This window comes from Anthonomus grandis, chromosome 5 (genome assembly GCF_022605725.1).
Source record: "Anthonomus grandis grandis chromosome 5, icAntGran1.3, whole genome shotgun sequence".
NCBI classification, from domain to species: domain Eukaryota; kingdom Metazoa; phylum Arthropoda; class Insecta; order Coleoptera; family Curculionidae; genus Anthonomus; species Anthonomus grandis.
Window position 1 is genome coordinate 34,683,041 of NC_065550.1, and position 24,508 is coordinate 34,707,548.

At 28.2% G+C, this 24,508-nt stretch overlaps 1 protein-coding gene across 4 annotated transcripts in view; it reads right to left on the bottom strand.

The window, feature by feature from the left end:
• The window catches only part of LOC126736922 (semaphorin-2A), a 713,174-nt gene that overhangs the window by 88,954 nt on the left and 599,712 nt on the right, over positions 1-24,508 (bottom strand). For all 4 annotated transcript variants that reach the window (XM_050441559.1, XM_050441561.1, XM_050441558.1 and 1 more), the window contains one exon: positions 16,850-16,912. In XM_050441559.1, coding sequence (XP_050297516.1) covers positions 16,850-16,912 — 63 coding nt within the window. The remainder of the gene's footprint in view (positions 1-16,849; positions 16,913-24,508) is intronic.

Below are 24,508 nucleotides of genomic sequence, written 5' to 3' on the forward strand. Positions count from 1 at the left end.
CGTCTGGAATTAGTATTTTTCTGACGTATTTTAATTAATTACACCCAGAAAAATAAACACTTTGTTCCTATACTCTTCTATTTCTTAAACTGTGATGAGGATGTATAAATGAGAATCCGATTTTTCCACCTATTTTCTATATCATGGTTTCATTTCAATAATAGTGTTTGGATCGTCTGGAATTAGTGTTTTTCTGACGTAATTTAATTAATTACACCAGAAAAATATCATTTTGTTCCTATACTCTTCTATTTCTTAAACTGAGATGAGGATGTATAAATCAGAATTCGACTTTTCCATTTATTTTCTATATCATGGTTTCATTTCAATAATAGTGTTTGGATCGTCTGGAATTAGTGTTTTTCTGACGTATTTTAATTAAATACACCAGAAAAATATCACTTTGTTCCTATACTCTTTTATTTCTTAAACTGAGATGAGGATGTATGAATGAGAATCCGACTTTTCCACCTATTTTCTATATCATGGTTTCATTTCAATAATAGTGTTTGGATCCTCTGGAATTAGTGTTTTTTTGACGTACTTTAATTAATTACACCAGAAAAAAAACACTTTGTTTCTATACTCTTCTATTTCTTAAACTGAGATGAGGATGTATAAATCAGAATTCGACTTTTCCATTTATTTTCTATATCATGGTTTCATTTAAATAATAGTGTTTGGATCGTCTGGGATTAGTGTTTTTCAGACGTATTTTAATTAATTACACCAGAAAAATACCACCTTGTACCTATACTCTTCTATTTCTTAAACTGAGATGAGGATGTATAAATCAGAATTCGACTTTTCCATTTATTTTCTATATCATGGTTTCATTTCAATAATAGTGTTTGGATCGTCTGGAATTAGTGTTTTTCTGACGTATTTTAATTAGTTGCACCAGAAAAATATCATTTTGTTCCTATACTCTTCTATTTCTTAAACTGAGATGAGGATGTATAAATGAGAATCCGATTTTTCCACCTATCTTCTATATCATGGTTTCATTTCAATAATAGTGTTTGGATCGTCTGGAATTAGTGTTTTTCTGACGTATTTTAATTAGTTGCACCAGAAAAATATCATTTTGTTCCTATACTCTTCTATTTCTTAAACTGAGATGAGGATGTATAAATGAGAATCCGATTTTTCCACCTATTTTCTATATCATGGTTTCATTTCAATAATAGTGTTTGGATCGTCTGGAATTAGTGTTTTTCTGACGTATTTTAATTAGTTGCACCAGAAAAATATCATTTTGTTCCTATACTCTTCTATTTCTTAAACTGAGATGAGGATGTATAAATGAGAATCCGATTTTTCCACCTATTTTCTATATCATGGTTTCATTTCAATAATAGTGTTTGGATCGTCTGGAATTAGTGTTTTTCTGACGTATTTTAATTAGTTGCACCAGAAAAATATCATTTTGTTCCTATACTCTTCTATTTCTTAAACTGAGATGAGGATGTATAAATGAGAATCCGATTTTTCCACCTATTTTCTATATCATGGTTTCATTTCAATAATAGTGTTTGGATCGTCTGGAATTAGTGTTTTTCTGACGTATTTTAATTAAATACACCAGAAAAATATCATTTTGTTCCTATACTCTTCTATTTCTTAAACTGAGATAAGGATGTATAAATGAGAATCCGATTTTTCCACCTATTTTCTATATCATGGTTTCATTTCAATAATAGTGTTTGGATCGTCTGGAATTAGTGTTTTTCTAACGTAATTTAATTAAATACACCAGAAAAATATCATTTTGTTCCTATACTCTTCTATTTCTTAAACTGAGATGAGGATGTATAAATGAGAATCCGATTTTTCCACCTATTTTCTATATCATGGTTTCATTTCAATAATAGTGTTTGGATCGTCTGGAATTAGTGTTTTTCTGACGTATTTTAATTAGTTGCACCAGAAAAATATCATTTTGTTCCTATACTCTTCTATTTCTTAAACTGAGATGAGGATGTATAAATGAGAATCCGATTTTTCCACCTATTTTCTATATCATGGTTTCATTTCAATAATAGTGTTTGGATCGTCTGGAATTAGTGTTTTTCTGACGTAATTTAATTAAATACACCAGAAAAATATCATTTTGTTCCTATACTCTTCTATTTCTTAAACTGAGATGAGGATGTATAAATGAGAATCCGATTTTTCCACCTATCTTCTATATCATGGTTTCATTTCAATAATAGTGTTTGGATCGTCTGGAATTAGTGTTTTTCTGACGTATTTTAATTAGTTGCACCAGAAAAATATCATTTTGTTCCTATACTCTTCTATTTCTTAAACTGAGATGAGGATGTATAAATCAGAATTCGACTTTTCCATTTATTTTCTATATCATGGTTTCATTTCAATAATAGTGTTTGGATCGTCTGGAATTAGTGTTTTTCTGACGTATTTTAATTAGTTGCACCAGAAAAATATCATTTTGTTCCTATACTCTTCTATTTCTTAAACTGAGATGAGGATGTATAAATGAGAATCCGATTTTTCCACCTATTTTCTATATCATGGTTTCATTTCAATAATAGTGTTTGAATCGTCTGGGATTAGTATTTTTCTGACGTATTTTAATTAATTACACCAGAAAAATCACACTTTGTTCCTATACTCTTCTATTTCTTAAACTGAGATGAGGATGTATAAATGAGAATCCGATTTTTCCACCTATTTTCTATATCATGGTTTCATATCAATAATAGTGTTTGGATCGTCTGGAATTAGTGTTTTTCTGACGTATTTTAATTAGTTGCACCAGAAAAATATCATTTTGTTCCTATACTCTTCTATTTCTTAAACTGAGATGAGGATGTATAAATGAGAATCCGATTTTTCCACCTATTTTCTATATCATGGTTTCATTTCAATAATAGTGTTTGGATCGTCTGGAATTAGTGTTTTTCTGACGTATTTTAATTAGTTGCACCAGAAAAATATCATTTTGTTCCTATACTCTTCTATTTCTTAAACTGAGATGAGGATGTATAAATCAGAATTCGACTTTTCCATTTATTTTCTATATCATGGTTTCATTTCAATAATAGTGTTTGGATCGTCTGGAATTAGTGTTTTTCTGACGTATTTTAATTAGTTGCACCAGAAAAATATCTTTTTGTTCCTATACTCTTCTATTTCTTAAACTGAGATGAGGATGTATAAATGAGAATCCGATTTTTCCACCTATCTTCTATATCATGGTTTCATTTCAATAATAGTGTTTGGATCGTCTGGAATTAGTGTTTTTCTGACGTATTTTAATTAGTTGCACCAGAAAAATATCATTTTGTTCCTATACTCTTCTATTTCTTAAACTGAGATGAGGATGTATAAATGAGAATCCGATTTTTCCACCTATTTTCTATATCATGGTTTCATTTCAATAATAGTGTTTGGATCGTCTGGAATTAGTGTTTTTCTGACGTATTTTAATTAGTTGCACCAGAAAAATATCATTTTGTTCCTATACTCTTCTATTTCTTAAACTGAGATGAGGATGTATAAATGAGAATCCGATTTTTCCACCTATTTTCTATATCATGGTTTCATTTCAATAATAGTGTTTGGATCGTCTGGAATTAGTGTTTTTCTGACGTATTTTAATTAGTTGCACCAGAAAAATATCATTTTGTTCCTATACTCTTCTATTTCTTAAACTGAGATGAGGATGTATAAATGAGAATCCGATTTTTCCACCTATTTTCTATATCATGGTTTCATTTCAATAATAGTGTTTGGATCGTCTGGAATTAGTGTTTTTCTGACGTATTTTAATTAAATACACCAGAAAAATATCATTTTGTTCCTATACTCTTCTATTTCTTAAACTGAGATAAGGATGTATAAATCAGAATTCGACTTTTCCACCTATTTTCTATATCATGGTTTCATTTCAATAATAGTGTTTGGATCGTATGGAATTAGTATTTTTCTGACGTATTTTATTTAATTACACCAGAAAAATAACACTTTGTTCCTATACTCTTCTATTTCTTAAACTGAGACGAGGATGTATAAATCAGAATTCGACTTTTCCACCTATTTTCTATATCATGGTTTCATTTCAATAATAGTGTTTGGATCGTCTGGAATTAGTATTTTTCTGACGTATTTTAATTAATTACACCAGAAAAATAACACTTTGTTCCTATACTCTTCTATTTCTTAAACTGAGATGAGGATGTATAAATGAGAATCCGATTTTTCCACCTATTTTCTATATCATGGTTTCATTTCAATAATAGTGTTTGGATCGTCTGGAATTAGTGTTTTTCTGACGTAATTTAATTAATTACACCAGAAAAATATCATTTTGTTCCTATACTCTTCTATTTCTTAAACTGAGATGAGGATGTATAAATCAGAATTCGACTTTTCCATTTATTTTCTATATCATGGTTTCATTTCAATAATAGTGTTTGGATCGTCTGGAATTAGTGTTTTTCTGACGTATTTTAATTAAATACACCAGAAAAATATCACTTTGTTCCTATACTCTTTTATTTCTTAAACTGAGATGAGGATGTATGAATGAGAATCCGACTTTTCCACCTATTTTCTATATCATGGTTTCATTTCAATAATAGTGTTTGGATCCTCTGGAATTAGTGTTTTTTTGACGTACTTTAATTAATTACACCAGAAAAAAAACACTTTGTTTCTATACTCTTCTATTTCTTAAACTGAGATGAGGATGTATAAATCAGAATTCGACTTTTCCATTTATTTTCTATATCATGGTTTCATTTAAATAATAGTGTTTGGATCGTCTGGGATTAGTGTTTTTCAGACGTATTTTAATTAATTACACCAGAAAAATACCACCTTGTACCTATACTCTTCTATTTCTTAAACTGAGATGAGGATGTATAAATCAGAATTCGACTTTTCCATTTATTTTCTATATCATGGTTTCATTTCAATAATAGTGTTTGGATCGTCTGGAATTAGTGTTTTTCTGACGTATTTTAATTAGTTGCACCAGAAAAATATCATTTTGTTCCTATACTCTTCTATTTCTTAAACTGAGATGAGGATGTATAAATGAGAATCCGATTTTTCCACCTATCTTCTATATCATGGTTTCATTTCAATAATAGTGTTTGGATCGTCTGGAATTAGTGTTTTTCTGACGTATTTTAATTAGTTGCACCAGAAAAATATCATTTTGTTCCTATACTCTTCTATTTCTTAAACTGAGATGAGGATGTATAAATGAGAATCCGATTTTTCCACCTATTTTCTATATCATGGTTTCATTTCAATAATAGTGTTTGGATCGTCTGGAATTAGTGTTTTTCTGACGTATTTTAATTAGTTGCACCAGAAAAATATCATTTTGTTCCTATACTCTTCTATTTCTTAAACTGAGATGAGGATGTATAAATGAGAATCCGATTTTTCCACCTATTTTCTATATCATGGTTTCATTTCAATAATAGTGTTTGGATCGTCTGGAATTAGTGTTTTTCTGACGTATTTTAATTAGTTGCACCAGAAAAATATCATTTTGTTCCTATACTCTTCTATTTCTTAAACTGAGATGAGGATGTATAAATGAGAATCCGATTTTTCCACCTATTTTCTATATCATGGTTTCATTTCAATAATAGTGTTTGGATCGTCTGGAATTAGTGTTTTTCTGACGTATTTTAATTAAATACACCAGAAAAATATCATTTTGTTCCTATACTCTTCTATTTCTTAAACTGAGATAAGGATGTATAAATGAGAATCCGATTTTTCCACCTATTTTCTATATCATGGTTTCATTTCAATAATAGTGTTTGGATCGTCTGGAATTAGTGTTTTTCTAACGTAATTTAATTAAATACACCAGAAAAATATCATTTTGTTCCTATACTCTTCTATTTCTTAAACTGAGATGAGGATGTATAAATGAGAATCCGATTTTTCCACCTATTTTCTATATCATGGTTTCATTTCAATAATAGTGTTTGGATCGTCTGGAATTAGTGTTTTTCTGACGTATTTTAATTAGTTGCACCAGAAAAATATCATTTTGTTCCTATACTCTTCTATTTCTTAAACTGAGATGAGGATGTATAAATGAGAATCCGATTTTTCCACCTATTTTCTATATCATGGTTTCATTTCAATAATAGTGTTTGGATCGTCTGGAATTAGTGTTTTTCTGACGTAATTTAATTAAATACACCAGAAAAATATCATTTTGTTCCTATACTCTTCTATTTCTTAAACTGAGATGAGGATGTATAAATGAGAATCCGATTTTTCCACCTATCTTCTATATCATGGTTTCATTTCAATAATAGTGTTTGGATCGTCTGGAATTAGTGTTTTTCTGACGTATTTTAATTAGTTGCACCAGAAAAATATCATTTTGTTCCTATACTCTTCTATTTCTTAAACTGAGATGAGGATGTATAAATCAGAATTCGACTTTTCCATTTATTTTCTATATCATGGTTTCATTTCAATAATAGTGTTTGGATCGTCTGGAATTAGTGTTTTTCTGACGTATTTTAATTAGTTGCACCAGAAAAATATCATTTTGTTCCTATACTCTTCTATTTCTTAAACTGAGATGAGGATGTATAAATGAGAATCCGATTTTTCCACCTATTTTCTATATCATGGTTTCATTTCAATAATAGTGTTTGAATCGTCTGGGATTAGTATTTTTCTGACGTATTTTAATTAATTACACCAGAAAAATCACACTTTGTTCCTATACTCTTCTATTTCTTAAACTGAGATGAGGATGTATAAATGAGAATCCGATTTTTCCACCTATTTTCTATATCATGGTTTCATATCAATAATAGTGTTTGGATCGTCTGGAATTAGTGTTTTTCTGACGTATTTTAATTAGTTGCACCAGAAAAATATCATTTTGTTCCTATACTCTTCTATTTCTTAAACTGAGATGAGGATGTATAAATGAGAATCCGATTTTTCCACCTATTTTCTATATCATGGTTTCATTTCAATAATAGTGTTTGGATCGTCTGGAATTAGTGTTTTTCTGACGTATTTTAATTAGTTGCACCAGAAAAATATCATTTTGTTCCTATACTCTTCTATTTCTTAAACTGAGATGAGGATGTATAAATCAGAATTCGACTTTTCCATTTATTTTCTATATCATGGTTTCATTTCAATAATAGTGTTTGGATCGTCTGGAATTAGTGTTTTTCTGACGTATTTTAATTAGTTGCACCAGAAAAATATCTTTTTGTTCCTATACTCTTCTATTTCTTAAACTGAGATGAGGATGTATAAATGAGAATCCGATTTTTCCACCTATCTTCTATATCATGGTTTCATTTCAATAATAGTGTTTGGATCGTCTGGAATTAGTGTTTTTCTGACGTATTTTAATTAGTTGCACCAGAAAAATATCATTTTGTTCCTATACTCTTCTATTTCTTAAACTGAGATGAGGATGTATAAATGAGAATCCGATTTTTCCACCTATTTTCTATATCATGGTTTCATTTCAATAATAGTGTTTGGATCGTCTGGAATTAGTGTTTTTCTGACGTATTTTAATTAGTTGCACCAGAAAAATATCATTTTGTTCCTATACTCTTCTATTTCTTAAACTGAGATGAGGATGTATAAATGAGAATCCGATTTTTCCACCTATTTTCTATATCATGGTTTCATTTCAATAATAGTGTTTGGATCGTCTGGAATTAGTGTTTTTCTGACGTATTTTAATTAGTTGCACCAGAAAAATATCATTTTGTTCCTATACTCTTCTATTTCTTAAACTGAGATGAGGATGTATAAATGAGAATCCGATTTTTCCACCTATTTTCTATATCATGGTTTCATTTCAATAATAGTGTTTGGATCGTCTGGAATTAGTGTTTTTCTGACGTATTTTAATTAAATACACCAGAAAAATATCATTTTGTTCCTATACTCTTCTATTTCTTAAACTGAGATAAGGATGTATAAATGAGAATCCGATTTTTCCACCTATTTTCTATATCATGGTTTCATTTCAATAATAGTGTTTGGATCGTCTGGAATTAGTGTTTTTCTGACGTAATTTAATTAAATACACCAGAAAAATATCATTTTGTTCCTATACTCTTCTATTTCTTAAACTGAGATGAGGATGTATAAATGAGAATCCGATTTTTCCACCTATTTTCTATATCATGGTTTCATTTCAATAATAGTGTTTGAATCGTCTGGGATTAGTATTTTTCTGACGTATTTTAATTAATTACACCAGAAAAATATCATTTTGTTCCTATACTCTTCTATTTCTTAAACTGAGATAAGGATGTATAAATGAGAATCCGATTTTTCCACCTATTTTCTATATCATGGTTTCATTTCAATAATAGTGTTTGGATCGTCTGGAATTAGTGTTTTTCTGACGTATTTTAATTAGTTGCACCAGAAAAATATCATTTTGTTCCTATACTCTTCTATTTCTTAAACTGAGATGAGGATGTATAAATGAGAATCCGATTTTTCCACCTATTTTCTATATCATGGTTTCATTTCAATAATAGTGTTTGGATCGTCTGGAATTAGTGTTTTTCTGACGTATTTTAATTAAATACACCAGAAAAATATCATTTTGTTCCTATACTCTTCTATTTCTTAAACTGAGATAAGGATGTATAAATGAGAATCCGATTTTTCCACCTATTTTCTATATCATGGTTTCATTTCAATAATAGTGTTTGGATCGTCTGGAATTAGTGTTTTTCTGACGTAATTTAATTAAATACACCAGAAAAATATCATTTTGTTCCTATACTCTTCTATTTCTTAAACTGAGATGAGGATGTATAAATGAGAATCCGATTTTTCCACCTATTTTCTATATCATGGTTTCATTTCAATAATAGTGTTTGGATCGTCTGGAATTAGTGTTTTTCTGACGTATTTTAATTAGTTGCACCAGAAAAATATCATTTTGTTCCTATACTCTTCTATTTCTTAAACTGAGATGAGGATGTATAAATGAGAATCCGATTTTTCCACCTATTTTCTATATCATGGTTTCATTTCAATAATAGTGTTTAGATCGTCTGGAATTAGTGTTTTTCTGACGTATTTTAATTAATTACACCAGAAAAATATCACTTTGTTTCTATACTCTTCTATTTCTTAAACTGAGATGAGGATGTATAAATCAGAATTCGAATTTTCAACCTATTTTTTATATCATGGTTTCATTTCAATAATAGTGTTTGGATCGTCTGAAATTAGTGTTTTTCTGACGTATTTTAATTAATTACACCAGAAAAATATCACTTTGTTCCTATACTCTTCTATTTCTTAAACTAAGATGAGGATGTATAAATCAGAATTCGACTTTTCCACCTATTTTCTATATCATGGTTCATTTCAATAATAGTGTTTGGATCGTCTGGAATTAGTGTTTTTCTGACATACTTTAATTATTTACACCAGAAAAATATCACTTTGTTCCTATACTCTTCTATTTCTTAAACTGAGATGAGGATGTATAAATCAGAATTCGACTTTTCCACCTATTTTCTATATCATGGTTTCATTTTAATAATAGTGTTTGGATCGTCTGGAATTAGTGTTTTTCTGACGTATTTTAATTAATTGCATCAGAAAAATAACATTTTGTTCCTATATTTTCCAATTTCTTAAACTGAGATAAGGATATATAAATGAGAATCCGAATTTCCTACCTATTTTCTATATCATGGTTCAATTTCAATAATAGTGTTTGGATCGTCTGAGATTAGTGTTTTTCTGACGTATTTTAATTAATTACACCAGAAGAATATCACTTTGTTCCTATACACTTCTATTTCTTAAACTGAGATGATGATGTATAAATGAGAATCCGACTTTTCCACCTATTTTCTATATCATGGTTTCATTTCAATAATAGTGTTTGGATCGTCTGAGATTAGTGTTTTTCTGACGTATTTTAATTAGTTACACCAAAAAAATATAATTTTGTTCCTATACTCTACTACTTCTTAAACTGAGATAAGGATGTATAAATGAGAATCCGACTTTTCCACCTACCTTCTATATCATGGTTTAATTTCAATAATAGTGTTTGGATCGTCTGAAATTAGTGTTTTTCTGACGTACTTTAATTAATTACACCAGAAAAATATCATTTTGTTCCTATACTCTTCTATTTCTTAAACTGAGATGAGGATGTATAAATCAGAATTCGACTTTTCCACCTATTTTCTATATCATGGTTCAATTTCAATAATAGTATTTGGATCGTCTGAAATTAGTGTTTTTCTGACGTATTTTAATTAATTACACCAGAAAAATAACACTTTGCACCTATATTCTTTTATTTCTTAAGCTGAGATAAGGATGTATAAATCAGAATTCGACTTTTCCACCTATTTTCTATATCATGGTTCAATTTCAATAATAGTGCTTGGATCGACTGGAATTAGTGTTTTTCTGACGTACTTTAATTAGTTACACCAGAAAAATATCATTTTGTTCCTATACTCTTCTATTTCTTAAACTGAGATGAGGATGTATAAATCAGAATTCGACTTTTCCACCTATTTTCTATATCATGGTTCAATTTCAATAATAGTATTTGGATCGTCCGGAATTAGTGTTTTTCTGACGTATTTTAATTAATTACACCAGAAAAATATCACTTTGTTCCTATACTCTTTTATTTCTTAAACTGAGATGAGGATGTATAAATGAGAATCCGACTTTTCCACCTATTTTCTATATCATGGTTTCATTTCAATAATAGTGTTTGGATCATCTAGAATTAGTGTTTTTCTGACGTTTTTTAATTAATTACACCAGAAAAATATCATTTTATTCCTATACTCTTCTATTCCTTAAACTGAGATGAGGATGTATAAATGAGAATCCGACTTTTCCACCTATTTTCTATATCATGGTTCAATTTCAATAATAGGGCTTGGATCTTCTGGTATTAGTGTCTTTCTGACGTATTTTAATTAATTACACCAGAAAAATATCACTTTGTTCACCTCTTAAACTTAGATGCGGATGTATAAATGAGAATCGAGCTTTTCCACATATTTCCTATATCATCGATTCATTTCCTTAACAGCGTCTCCAATTTTTGTACATCGAGTGTCTTAAGTCACAACGAACGGTAAAAACAATATTGTACAACTTTTCCAACCCAATCCTATAGAATATTCAAATATACCCTGCTTTAGGGTCCTTGAATTTAATGGTGTCTCCCGAACCTAAATATTGTCCCACGTGTCTCTAAATTCTCCTATTTGCGCCTCATTCCCCCATATATAAGATACATATTGCAGGAGCGGCGGGAATAACCTACGCGCGAAACGACGGTTGTAAATTTTTTTTTGTTGTTGTCATTTTTTTGTGAATTTTATGTGTTTATATGGTGCAGAGGGAGAAAGTAATGGGGCCTTAAAATGTATTTATTTGCAGTAGCTTTTATGTATTAGTCGCGTTTACTTTTGGGTCGGATTACTTTTTCTTGTTCTTCTTTTTGTTGTCATGTTTCTTCTTCATCATTTTGTTACTATCATAATTCATACTCTTTCTACTCTTTTTTCCTCTCATTTTCTTCTTAGTAAAACATCAAGTATCCAAAAGTCGCCCTGAACTTTATCCTTTAATATTTGTCATCCGGAGGATTGTGAGCGGTATTAGATTAGCACTTGGCGACAAGTATAATTTGTCAGATCTAAAAGGATTTCGTCGAAAGAGAGAGAGAGTGAGAAGGAGATATATATAGAGCAGTTATGAACGAAAATCCTTTATGGCGAGGGACCGGATTAAGCCGGAGAATATTACTTTATGAAATTAGTCGTGAGTTATCCCCTTAAGTTGTCGAACCCCCGCTAATGATCTGATATTGCCGCAGCGAGAGGATTAGACGGCAAAAGTTCCTAATATTATCTTTTCTATAGACGAAATGCGGTATTAAAAGCTGTTAGTCCCGAGGCACGATTTAAATTGGTTCGTTTATAGTTCGGTTTATTAGTGTTAAGTGGGCAAATTATTAAAGTTTCCCGTAGTTTATTCGATTTTTGTGATAGAATCGCTTCAATTATGATGATAAAGCACTTGGTTATCATGGAATCGTCGTTCTAAGTTTGGAATATTTCTTTGATATTTAAGCTAATTGTCCAAAAACTCGTAAATATTTAAATAAGTTGTACAAAAATTGTTAAATATATATTTTTTTTATTTAGCTGTTAAAGCTGCCAATTTTTATATTAATCATGAGTATTATTAGCCCGTAAATAAAAATTATATTATAATAAAAGGCAGCTAAAAGTATATGTGTGTCAAAAAAAATTAATGTTAATTGTACCAGAAGTCCTTACAGTTATATAAGAAGAACAAACTACATATTAATTGTACAAGATTTGTTAAGTGGTTTTTTTAATGCATTTTAAGTTTTGAACGTTCTGTTTTGTACAACTTATGAAAATAAGAAATATTTTGAAACAAGGCAAAATATACATTAATTGTACTAAAATTGGTAAATAAATAATTTTTTAATTGTATGTGTATAAGACCACCTTTTTTTTAACTACTCATTGCTAATGTACCTCAATAGCAAAGATCTCACATTAAAAGACAGTTAATGATGTGTGTAAAGAAAATTACGGATTATTTGTATTAAAAGCTCTTAATAATATGTAATATGAGGAATTACACAATAATTGTACTGAAATTGTTAAATAGATGTTTTTTTAAAATAATATATTAATATTTATAAATATTTGTTACCCTTCTTAATTATTACTTTAAAAATATTTATTTTTTAAAGAATATATACAAAACAAAATACACATTAATTGTACTAAGATTGTTAAATAGTTTTTTTTATATTTGTAGCCTTTTTTTGTACAACAATGGCAGTAAAAAATTATATTTTTTTAATTAATAAATACAAGGTAAAATACATACTAATTGTACTAAAACTGTTAAATATATTTTTCTAAAGTCTTTGTGTGGCCCTTTTTTCTACAAAAAAATTTATTTAATGCATTTATAAAAAGCAACACACACTTTAATTGTACTGAAATTGTAAAATAGATTTTTTTTAATTTATATTTTTATGTATAAATTTTAATTTATATTATTATGTAAAATTGACATTAATTGTCTTAAGATTGTTAATTAAATTTGTTTTATGTGTAAGTCTTGATCGCTCTTTTTTGTACGACAAACTATTTTTTAATGCATTTATAAAAAGCAAAATACACTATAATTATACTAAAATTATTAAATAGATTTGTTTTATTGTACATTGTTATGTGAAAGTCTCGGTCAATCTTTTTTGTACAATTTGTCACTGTAAATGGCTAGAAATTTTTTTTATGAATATATAGAAGGCAAAATACACAATAATTGTACTAAAAGTCGTAAATAATTTAAAAAAATATGTAATTTATTAAGTTAAAAATACATTTAAGATTTATTAAATGAACCTAATTTTTTGAGATTTTTGTGTATTATAGTACGTCTTTGCCGCTTTTATTTGCACCCTTTATATCAGTATTATTTGTACTGGAAGCCGTTCACAATAATTTTTTTAACAAAAATTTTTAAGTCAAAAAATATATTAATTATACTAAGATTGTTAAAATAATTATATTTTCTTTTATTCTTTTATTTATTTTCTGACCTTCCATTTTTGTACAATTGTTTGTCACAATACCGATTATTTGTACTGAAATTCTTAAATAAATTATGGTTTTTAACAAAAAATGTGCAAGGCAAAATAATTATTAATTGTACTGGGATTCTTAATCCCTTATACATTTATTGTACTAAAATGATTTTAAAAAAATAGCTTATAAATTAGCCATGTAAGATTCTTTAAATAAACTTAATTTTTTGAAATTTTTGTGTATTATAGTAGGTCTTTGCCGCTTTTACTTGCACCCTTAATATCAGTATTATTTGTACTGGAAGCCGTTCATAATAATTTTTTTAACAAAAATTTTTAAGTCAAAAAATATATTATTTGTACTAAGATGGTTAAAATAATTACATTTTCTCAAATTCTTAAATATTTTTTGACCTTCAATTTTTGTACAATTGTTTGTCACAATACCGATTATTTGTACTGAAATTCCTAAGTAAACTATGGTTTTTAACAAAAAATATGCAAGGCAAAACAATTATTAATTGTACTGGGATTCTGATTTTGTTAATACTTTTTGTACAATTTGCTTCTGTTATTTCCTTAAAAGCAAGATGTAATGAATACACCAAAATAATAAATAAATATAAGTAAACGGAAAAATTAGTTGTACAAGAATAAATATATTTTTTGCAAATATGTATAATTGTACTAAGATTATTTATTAAAACGTATTTTTTTTAAATCATTCTTTTTAGTACAATTTACTTCTAGTATTACCTCAATATTAAAAAATACCATAAATTAAACACGAAAAATTTACACCGATTAATTGTACTTAAATTTGTTTAAAAATGCGTTGAAGATAAAATATATGTTTTGATAAAATTATACTGGAAGACGTTCATATTAATTTTTTTAACAAACATTTTTAAGTCAAAAACTATATTAATTGTACTAAGATTGTTAAAAAAAATACATTTTCTCAAATTCTTAAATATTTTTTGACCCTCTATTTTTGTACAATTGTTTGTCACAATACCGATTAATTGTACTGAAATTCCTAAATAAATAAATATTTTTACCAAAAAATAATCAAGGCAAAAAATGTATTAATTGTACTGGGATTCTTAAATATTTTGTTAATTCTTTTTGTACAGTTGCTTGCTTCTATTATTTTCTTTAAAGCAATATGTAATAATTATTACACCAATAATAGTTATTAATTTTACAAAAATCAATACAAAAAATTAACTGTACAATAATAAATATATTTTTCGCAAAAATGTACTGAGATTATTAAATAAAACTTATTTTTTTTTAAATCATCCTTTTTAGTACAATTTGCTTTTAGTATTATCGCAATAGTAAAAAATGCTATTAACTAAACACGGATTAGTTGTACTAAAATTTATTTTTTAACATAGCCCTTTCTTATTGTACAACTCATAGTTAAATATTAGGGTAGTAAATACGTTCTGATAAAACTATACTGGAAGTAATTTATTATATTTTCTAGTAACAAAAATATAGAGTAATTGTACTAAAAAATGAAAAAATTAATTTATTGTAGCAAGATAGTTAAAAGAAAATAGCTTATAATTTTTTTTTAATTCTTTTTGTACTGTCACTAATAGCTAAGTAATAAGGTATATAAATTTTACTTAAATTACTAGTTATTTTTTTAATAAATATATTAAAGGAATAAAATACGTTAATTGTGCTAAGATTTATTAAATAAATTTAAATTTTTAAGATTTGTATCTGTATAAGCTTTTTTCGGCTTCTTTGTACAATTTTCTGACACTATAAAACCAATCATAGAAAGTTACATACTAAATAATAAAGAAATATACAATATTGAATAATTCCACTTCAATTTAATTCCTCATCAAACTTAAATATACTAAAAAAACAGCAACATTAATTGTACTAATAATATTAAATAATTTTTTTAAAGATTTTGGATGTACATACTTGGCCATCCTTGTTTGTACAATGGTCTGGCACTATTATCCCAGTAATAAGACAATACGCCCTTAATACAAATCTGAACAACTACAATTAATTGTACTAAAACTTGTAAATAAATATATATTTTAACAAATAACAAGGCATTTAAATTTAACTAAAATTGGGTGATAAATGCAGAAATTGTACTAAAATTCCTAAATAATTTTAGATTTGTATGTATATAAAACCTGGCCGTCTTTCTCGTACAATTAATTGCGAGCCACTATTTCCCCAGTAGAAAATAATTAAACTAAATACTGCAATAATAATGAATTGTACTAAAACTGGAAATTATTAATAATTATATATAAATTTATCTTTTAAAAAAATAAAGAAAGCAAACGATACATTAAGTAGTGTATTAAATTTATAAATAATTTTATTTTTTTTCAGATTTGTGTGCGTATATGTCCACCTTATTGTACAATTCATGGAAATTACACCTCAAAAATCTAAGGATTTAAATGTACTAAAACCCTTAAATAAGTTATATAATGCTTGCTATTAAATAGGTCTAAGTATCGACCGCCCTTTTTTGTACAACTCGCGTCTATTATTATTCCAATCGCAAGACATCACGCAATAAAAGATAGTTAAGGCCAAACAGAAATTGGGCGCCATTTTTTGTACAATTTCTTAAGTATTATTACCCTAATAACAAGATGTTACAACCGTAAAAAACATTTTGTTTGTACTAAACGCCTTTAATAATTCATACAGTTTTTGCAGCTACATATATAGAGCAACCAAATTTTTTGTAGAATTTTTGACAAATGACATGACAGTCTCAAAAAAAAGGTTCAAGAACATTTTATTTGTACTAGACGCCTTTGAAAAGTTAAAGACTTTTTGCAGCTACACGAGTACAAGTATCGACCGCCCTTTTTTTCAGTACAACTCGCGGCTATTATTAACCCCCTATAGCGAGAATCCCGAACCCTTTCTTAAAGGGGTTTTTTTTTCTAATTATTTCTTAATAGCTTGATTACCAACCGTGGCACGGTATCGTGCCAATAATTACGGGCTTTCAAAACAAAGTAACTACTTTTATTCGGATATATATTGAAGAAAAAGGGGGTCGTGGCCCGCCCCTGTACACCGCCCCCCATTTTCTTCTGAATAATACATTCGGAGCGGTCATTTCGTTTATTTGGTTCTTAATAATTAATTTTAAAAAGGGGTTTCGTAATTAGTAATTTATCGGATACGTACCTCGGATTTTCCTTTGGATACGCAGTTGACCACGTTGGTTGGTTCCAGGGCAAGGGCGTCTCTCTGAAAGTAAATAAATTATTTGTTAAACATTAGAAATAGTACGTGAATTGCCTGATTGAAGAAGCAAGAGAAGTAGAAGGATCATAGAAAATAATAAGTAGATAGAAACGTATTCAAAGAAAGAGCAGAAGAGAACGAGGAGGAAGAAGACAAAAATGATTGTTTTTTTAAAAGTATTAAGACACAGTAAATTAGTTATTTTTTATTGGAAAAGGCGAGGATTTCCAAGAAAACCCGAAGGCCGCGAAATATAAGATTATCAAATAAACGAGTCGGTCCGCGAGTTTTAAAAAGTAATTTCCGTTTTCGTTTAATTAATTTCCCCGACGATATTAGGTTACATGACGGAAAACTGTTTCCGTTTTAGATTTGGCCTTAAAACCGTTTTTAAAAAGAAAAAGTGAAGGATAAGAAGGGAAGGGGATATTGTCTTCGTCTGACCTAGAAAAATTAATTGATATCGATGATGTTGTCTGGATGACGTGGCGAGGATTTAAGAAAAACTCTTCCGTAGTTCTGGCACCTCGTCGCAACGTTGAATTATATTTTTATTTTCGCTCTCAAGTGCTTTTTAAAAAGTTAATAAATTTAGAAGTGGAAAATGGAGTTTTCTTTAATTGGGCATGGAATTAAAAATTTAAATGCATAGGAAGGTTGTTTTGTTTTAGTTATGTAAATTATACGAGAGAAACACTTTTAGTTTTCAGTAAGAAAAATATTTTTTTTTATTTATATATTGATTTACACTTACAAATCAGAAAAATATCGGGGAAAAAAATCATTTTTTACTTATTAAGTCTAGGCAACCCTTTTTTGTAATTTTTTGTAATTGTACTAGGACTCGTAAATAAATTGTTTTTTTTTTATGCACATATATAAAGCTACATATAAAGTACCGAAATTTTAAAATTTAATACATTTATTTTATTAAACATTGTAATAAAGTTCTCAAATAAATTTATATTTTTATATCTGTATGCGTGTTTTGACCACGTTTTTTTGCACTCCTTTTTAATTGTACTATAACTCGTAAATATTTTTTTCCTTTAAATATATGAGGCACACCCATTGTACTACTAAACATTTTGAAATTTAGTAAAGTTAGTACATTACATTAAAATTGTTAAATAAATATATTTTTTTTAGATTTGTATGTATAGTCCTATACCAAATTTATGAATATATTCTTTTATTCGTACGAGTATAAGTCTTAGTCTCCCTTTTTTGTACAATTTCTTGGGTATTATAATTATTAAACAGGTAAGACCTTAATTGTACTAAAATCCTTAAATAAATTATATATTTTTTTGTGGATTAAAGTTGATTTTCACTGCTCTTTTTTCATTTTTTTGTAATCGTATTAAAACCCATAAATAATTTTTTTTTAATTTAAAAGACTCATAAGTTGTACCATTTTTTTTAAATTTAGTTAAATAAATTTATTATATTGAAGTAAGTACATTAATTATACTAACATTCTTAAATAAATGTAATTTAATTAAATTTGTATGTATGTATGTATGTATGTACGTACTAAATTAAAAATAATAATTGTTTTTACTTCGTATGTGTATGGGCTTTAGCTGCCCTTTTTTGTACAATTTCTCGAGTATTAAAATTATTAAACTGGTAAAACCTTAATTGTATTAAAATCCTTAAACAAATCATATATTTTTTGTGCATTTAAGTTGCTATTTACCGTCCTTTTTTTATTCTTTTGTAATTGTACTAAAACCCGTTAATATTAAAATTAATAACCAAGAAAGTACGTAATTTACTAAGTTTAAATTATTTAAATTGGTATTTAGTTTCGACCGCTTTTTTTTTGCACTTCTTTGTAATTATACTAAAACTCGTATATTTTCTTTACATAAACAGGGTGATTTTTATAAAAAGGTCATGCTTTTGGGGGATGATAGGGGACGTTCAAATATAACTTTTAATATAAGACACTATGGGTCGGAAATGCCTCAGAAGCAAAATACAGGGGGTTCAAGTTTTTAAAAAAATTAAGAAATTAAATTTTAGTTTTTTGACTGTTTAAGATATTGGTGTCAAATTTTCTCAATAAAGCTACCTAATAAAGATGCTTTAAATGTAAAAAGTAATTGTTTTAGTTTCAACTAGTGGCGTAGATCAGATTGGCATTAGAGTAATTTTTTAATAAAAAAAAATAGTACGCCACCATTTTATCAGAATTTAAAAATAAATAACTTTAATAAAAACTAAAGAAAAAAATTTATTGGATAACGTTGAAAAATACTAAATAATAATTAATTTAAAAGGTGCTCAAAGTGGCCGCCATTTTGTTAGATACAGAGCCTGCAGCGTAATATTAAATTGTCGTGAATTTTCTGAATAACTTCACCTCTATCTTTAATTTCGCCTGTAGCTACTGCAATGCAAGCCAAAAAATCATGTACATCTGGCACAGGTGTAGAATAAATAAGTTGATCCAAATGACCCCACAAATAAAAATCACAGGGATTTAAATCAGGGGAGCGCGCTGGCCAAGCCACTGGGCTTCCCCTCCCAATCCAACGTCTAGGATATCTTTGGTTCAAATATTCCCTGACAACGCGACCATATTAATGTACTTAATTGATAAATAAATAACTTTTTTGGCCACTCTTTTTTGTACAATATGTTGGTTGTTTTTCTGATAGTAAGATATTACGCATTAAAATAGATAATGGTTTAATTGTACTAAATTCATTAAATATATTATAAGTACAGTGATTTAAATTAAGTTAGTCAAAGTATTGACCGCCGTTGTACTAAAACGTAATTTTTTTTTAAATGGGTATAAAAGTCGTTCTAAAATTTCAAATTTTAATATATTTATTTATTTGAAATTAGTAAATGTACTAATGACATTTAATGAAATAGACTAAGATGCTTCTATCTTATAAAATTGTATAAAAGCCGTCCTTTATGTACGATTTATAGGGAATTTTTTCTGCAATAAACCCTTTAAAAGGTAATAGTTAATTGTCTTAAAATTCTTAAGCAAATTATACAATTTTTGCATTATCGTTTGCTCTTTTTATACCCTTTAGTAATTATACTAAAATTCGTACATATTTCTTTCTAATGAATAAAAGGCGCTTAAATTGTCCTACAATTTTTAAATTCAATAAATTTATTTAATAAAAGTAAGTGCATTTATTATACTAAGATTTTAAAACATATATTTTTTTAGATTTTTATATATATATTGTCTTGTAAAATTGCACTAGAGGTTGTTACAAATTTAATTTTTACAAAAATATGTACTAAATTTCTAAATATTTTTTTTTTAGATTTGTGTGCGTTTAATCTTGGCTTGGAACTAGGACATTAAATATACTAATAGTTTTAAATAAGTTAGTTTTTTTTAACTACAATAAAATTAATTTTATAAAATTGTACTAAATTCATAAATATTTCCTTTTCTTAAATAAATTTTTATTCTTATATTGATATAAATATTTTCTTATATTTTTTTGCACAGTTTTTTTTTACAACAGCCTTTTTTGGACTCTTTTGTTATCGTACGAACTCGTAAATAATTCTAAAAAAATATACCGAGAACATTATTTGTATTAAAATTTAATAAATTAATTTCATAATTTTTAATAATTTTTTTTATTAACATAAGAACATGACTTTTTTTTTAATTTCGTATGCGTGTAATTGTACTCTAATAGTAAGATATTACATCCAAAAAAAGGTAGGTCTTAATTGTACTAAAATCCTTAAACCAATTATACAATTTTTTCATTATCATTCCCCCTTTTTTGTGAATGTACTTGTAAATATTTTTTTAAAAGCATATATGAGGCACGTAATGAATCGTACTATTTTAAAATGTAATAAATTTAATTAATTAAAGTACATTAAATATACTAAGATGATTAAATAAATTTATTTTTTTCAGATTTCTATGTATAGTTTTGTGAAAAGAAGTAATGTACTAAATTAAATATTTCTTACATTCAACTTTTTTTTTTGTACAATTTGATGAGTATTGCTACTTTAATACATCCTAAAAAAAGTAAGAGCTCGGACTACAACCATTAAGATTTAGTAAATTCATTTAATTAAAGTAAGTACATTATACTAAGATTCTTAAATAAATTTAATTTTATTAGATTTGTATGTATGTATGTACGTACTAAATTTATAAAAATATTTATCTTTTTTAGTTCGTATGTGTAAGAGCTTTGGTCGCCCTTTTTTGTATAATTTATAGGGAATTGTTACTTTAATAACATGATAATATACACTAAAAAGACAAGGGCTTAATTATACTAAAACTCGTAAATACTTTTTTTAAATTTAGATATAAGGCACATAAATAGCACTAAAATTCGACACATTTTTGAAATTAAAATTAGTACATTAAATATACTACGACTCTTAGCAAAATTTAATTCGTTTAGGTTTATATATATAATTTTACAGTATTAAAAGCCGCTACTTAATAAATTTTTTACTCAAAAAGTAATGTACTAAATGTAATAGGAAATTTAAAGTTGATTAGATTCGTATGCATACAAACCTTGACTTCCTTTTTTTTGTACATTTAAATAAGTTTTTGTGTCAATTAATTTTTTTTGTACACTCGTGATTATTAATACACCCTAAAGAATGTAACGTTTCAATTGTTCAGATTGTTAAACAATTTTTTTCCATTTAAATAGGTATAAGGTGTTCATCATCCTTTTTTATACAACTTCTGGCTATTATTACCCTTTTATATGACTCTAAAATAAATCAACAGTTTTCATTCACAAACAGAAAACTACAAAAAAAAGCAAAGCAACCCATTTTCACTCACGTGCCAAATATGTTCGCATTTCCATCAAAGAAAAACTCCCTAAAGAAGTTTCCTTGGTTATCACCGTACCCCCAGACAACTTGCAAACTTTGAAATGTGCGGATCAGAATAAAGCTCTAATATGTTCGGGGGGGAGTGACTTTTTGGAGTATTTTTAACGCATCGATTCCCTCCTTCCTAGAGTTATTCGTTAGTAGTCATAGGATACGTGTGTGGAAACACTGCGATAAGGGTACACAGAGAAGATAAAAAAAAAACTTCCGTAAAAATATCACAGAAAGAGAGAGAGAGAGAGAGTCAGCAAATAAAAAGACTCGTTTTCTCAATTTTTATTGTCTCAATCTATAAAAGAAATGAGAAAGGAAATTAGATAAACTTTTATATCTCTGTTAGTTGGTTGGCTTAAGGGCATGTTTCTTGGCCGTCAATAAAGTTACAAAAGTTATTACGTAACCTCCCCCCTAGGGGACGGAGGAAGGGAGCCTTTCTCTTATAAAGGAAATGATCCTATAACGAATAATATAAGAAATATTGGCAACTTATGCATTTTAAATTAGGAAGAGAAGTCGCCTGCCCCGCTCCCTTTGTCTTGCTTTTCAGATTTTCTATTGTGTCTCCGAGTTAATGAAAACAATTTTGCAAAATCTCCTCCCTTGAACGTACGAACTAAATCGAATTATGAAGACAAATCGCTAAGGAGTTTCGTGTGACATTCGGGCTTGAATTTTTTATGTTTATGTCGCGTATGTCGTTATTAAGAAATATGTTTTATTGGTGGTATGAGAGGAGGGTGTATTTTGATTTTGAGGCGTCTAAGGCACTCTTATTTATATTAATATAAAATATATGCATCCAGGGAAAGAATGACCAATTTTACATTTACAACAGACTACTCTTTTAAACGAATTTTTTAAGTTGGTATTTAGGGAGTCGTGTTTCTGTTTATTGGCTTATTCAGGGTCAGGAAAAACCAGAAAAAAAACATCAAAAATCAACTTTTTACTCATTTTTTGACCTACCTAAAATCCCATCACTGCTCTAAAAATCATAATATCCATTGGTGAAAATTGAACCTAACCCGCCAAAGCAACCCCAAACCATAATGCCACCACCACCGTGTTTTACGGTGGGTCGCGTATACTTAGGGTTAAATCTTTCATTACAAGCACTAATAAAGGGATCTTGCATAACCAATCTCTTTATATTTCTATCCACCACACCACCATCAGTTTTTCTTTTCCTGTCACTTTTTGGAACTCCTTCCAAAGTACCCATTCTATTAAAATAAAAAAAAAACAGTTCCGGATATTATGGATTTATTTAAATTTAAGTCGTTTGTTATTTTAGACTACTTTTCTCCATTTCTTATTTTTTCCATAATCTTTTCCTTTATTTGCAGTGACAAATGTACACCCCTTGGCATTTTAAGTTTTTATATCACTACATTCACCACTGATGATCTGAAAAGTACAAACGCGACTGAACATCATTTCAAATAAAATTTAGTTGCTCTATACAGTGACCGCCTAAAGTTCCGCATAAATTCGATAAAAATTAGAGACATGATTTTTTGAGAAAACGCTCGGACCCGTCGCGCGTCGATTTTTATTTTAAGTTGCGCATTATTTCACATAAATTTTTGTATACATTTGGTGGAACAAAAAAAAGATATGACGTCATCAGTCATTTTTTTAAACGGAATGGTATATTTTTTATTGCATTTATGAAATATAAGCGAAATTCCAAGCAAGTTTCGTATAACATACCTTATCTCAAAACTCAACTGTTTCAGAAATATTTACATTTAACCAACAAGAAAGCAAGTAAGTACGTCTATTTACAAATTAAGATAACATGGAGTAAGATAAAATGTTATAAACTGTGAAAACTCTTATTAATGTATCAAGTATTCAAACTGATCCTCATTTACTTCTTGGCAGAAAGCAAGACGGTTTATAAACTACATGAGTTTATTATTAAACACTATCAATTATTTCGGGTGATATACGTCTAATTTCATATCTAATTCTATTTTTTAAATCTTCTACGTTGTTGACTTCTCAATATAAACTTTACTTTTCAGGTACCCCCATAGAAAATAGTCGCAGGGATTTAGGTCTGGTGACCTGGCCGGGCACTCTATTGGCCCTCTTCGTCCTATCCATCTTCCTGGGAACACTATCTGGTCTTGTTCGTCTGGGTATAGGCCAGCCAATGCAGGGATAAAATCTTCTGGAAGAAAATTCAAATAGCGTCCTGTTAAGTTTTCTTCGAAAAAGTATGGCCTTATTACTCTATTATCCACGATATTAGCCCAAACATTAATAGATTTACGGTACTATGTATGAGTCTCAGTTGCCCAGTATGGATTTGACACTGACCAGTACCGTCAATTTTGCCGATTTACGATACCGTTTAAACACTTATTTATGCTTCATCCGAAAACAAAACTCGTAACACAAACTGACGGTTATTATTGCAAATGTTCATCATTTGCTCGCAAAATTGGTTTCTTCGATCAGGATTGTCCTCATTTAATTAGTGTATTAGTCTAATTTTATAAGGGTGGTATTCATTTGCTTTTAAGATGCGTCTTACTGACGTTCTGGCTATATTATTTACCGGCTATTTTTAGATTTTCTTCGACGGAGAGCAGAACGTTTAATTTTGTTTCTTCAGAAATTTTTGAACGACCTGATCTTGGCAAATCCCTAACATGACCTGAAGTTATGAATTTGTGCTCTATTCTACTAACTGTTGACTGAAAAATAGGA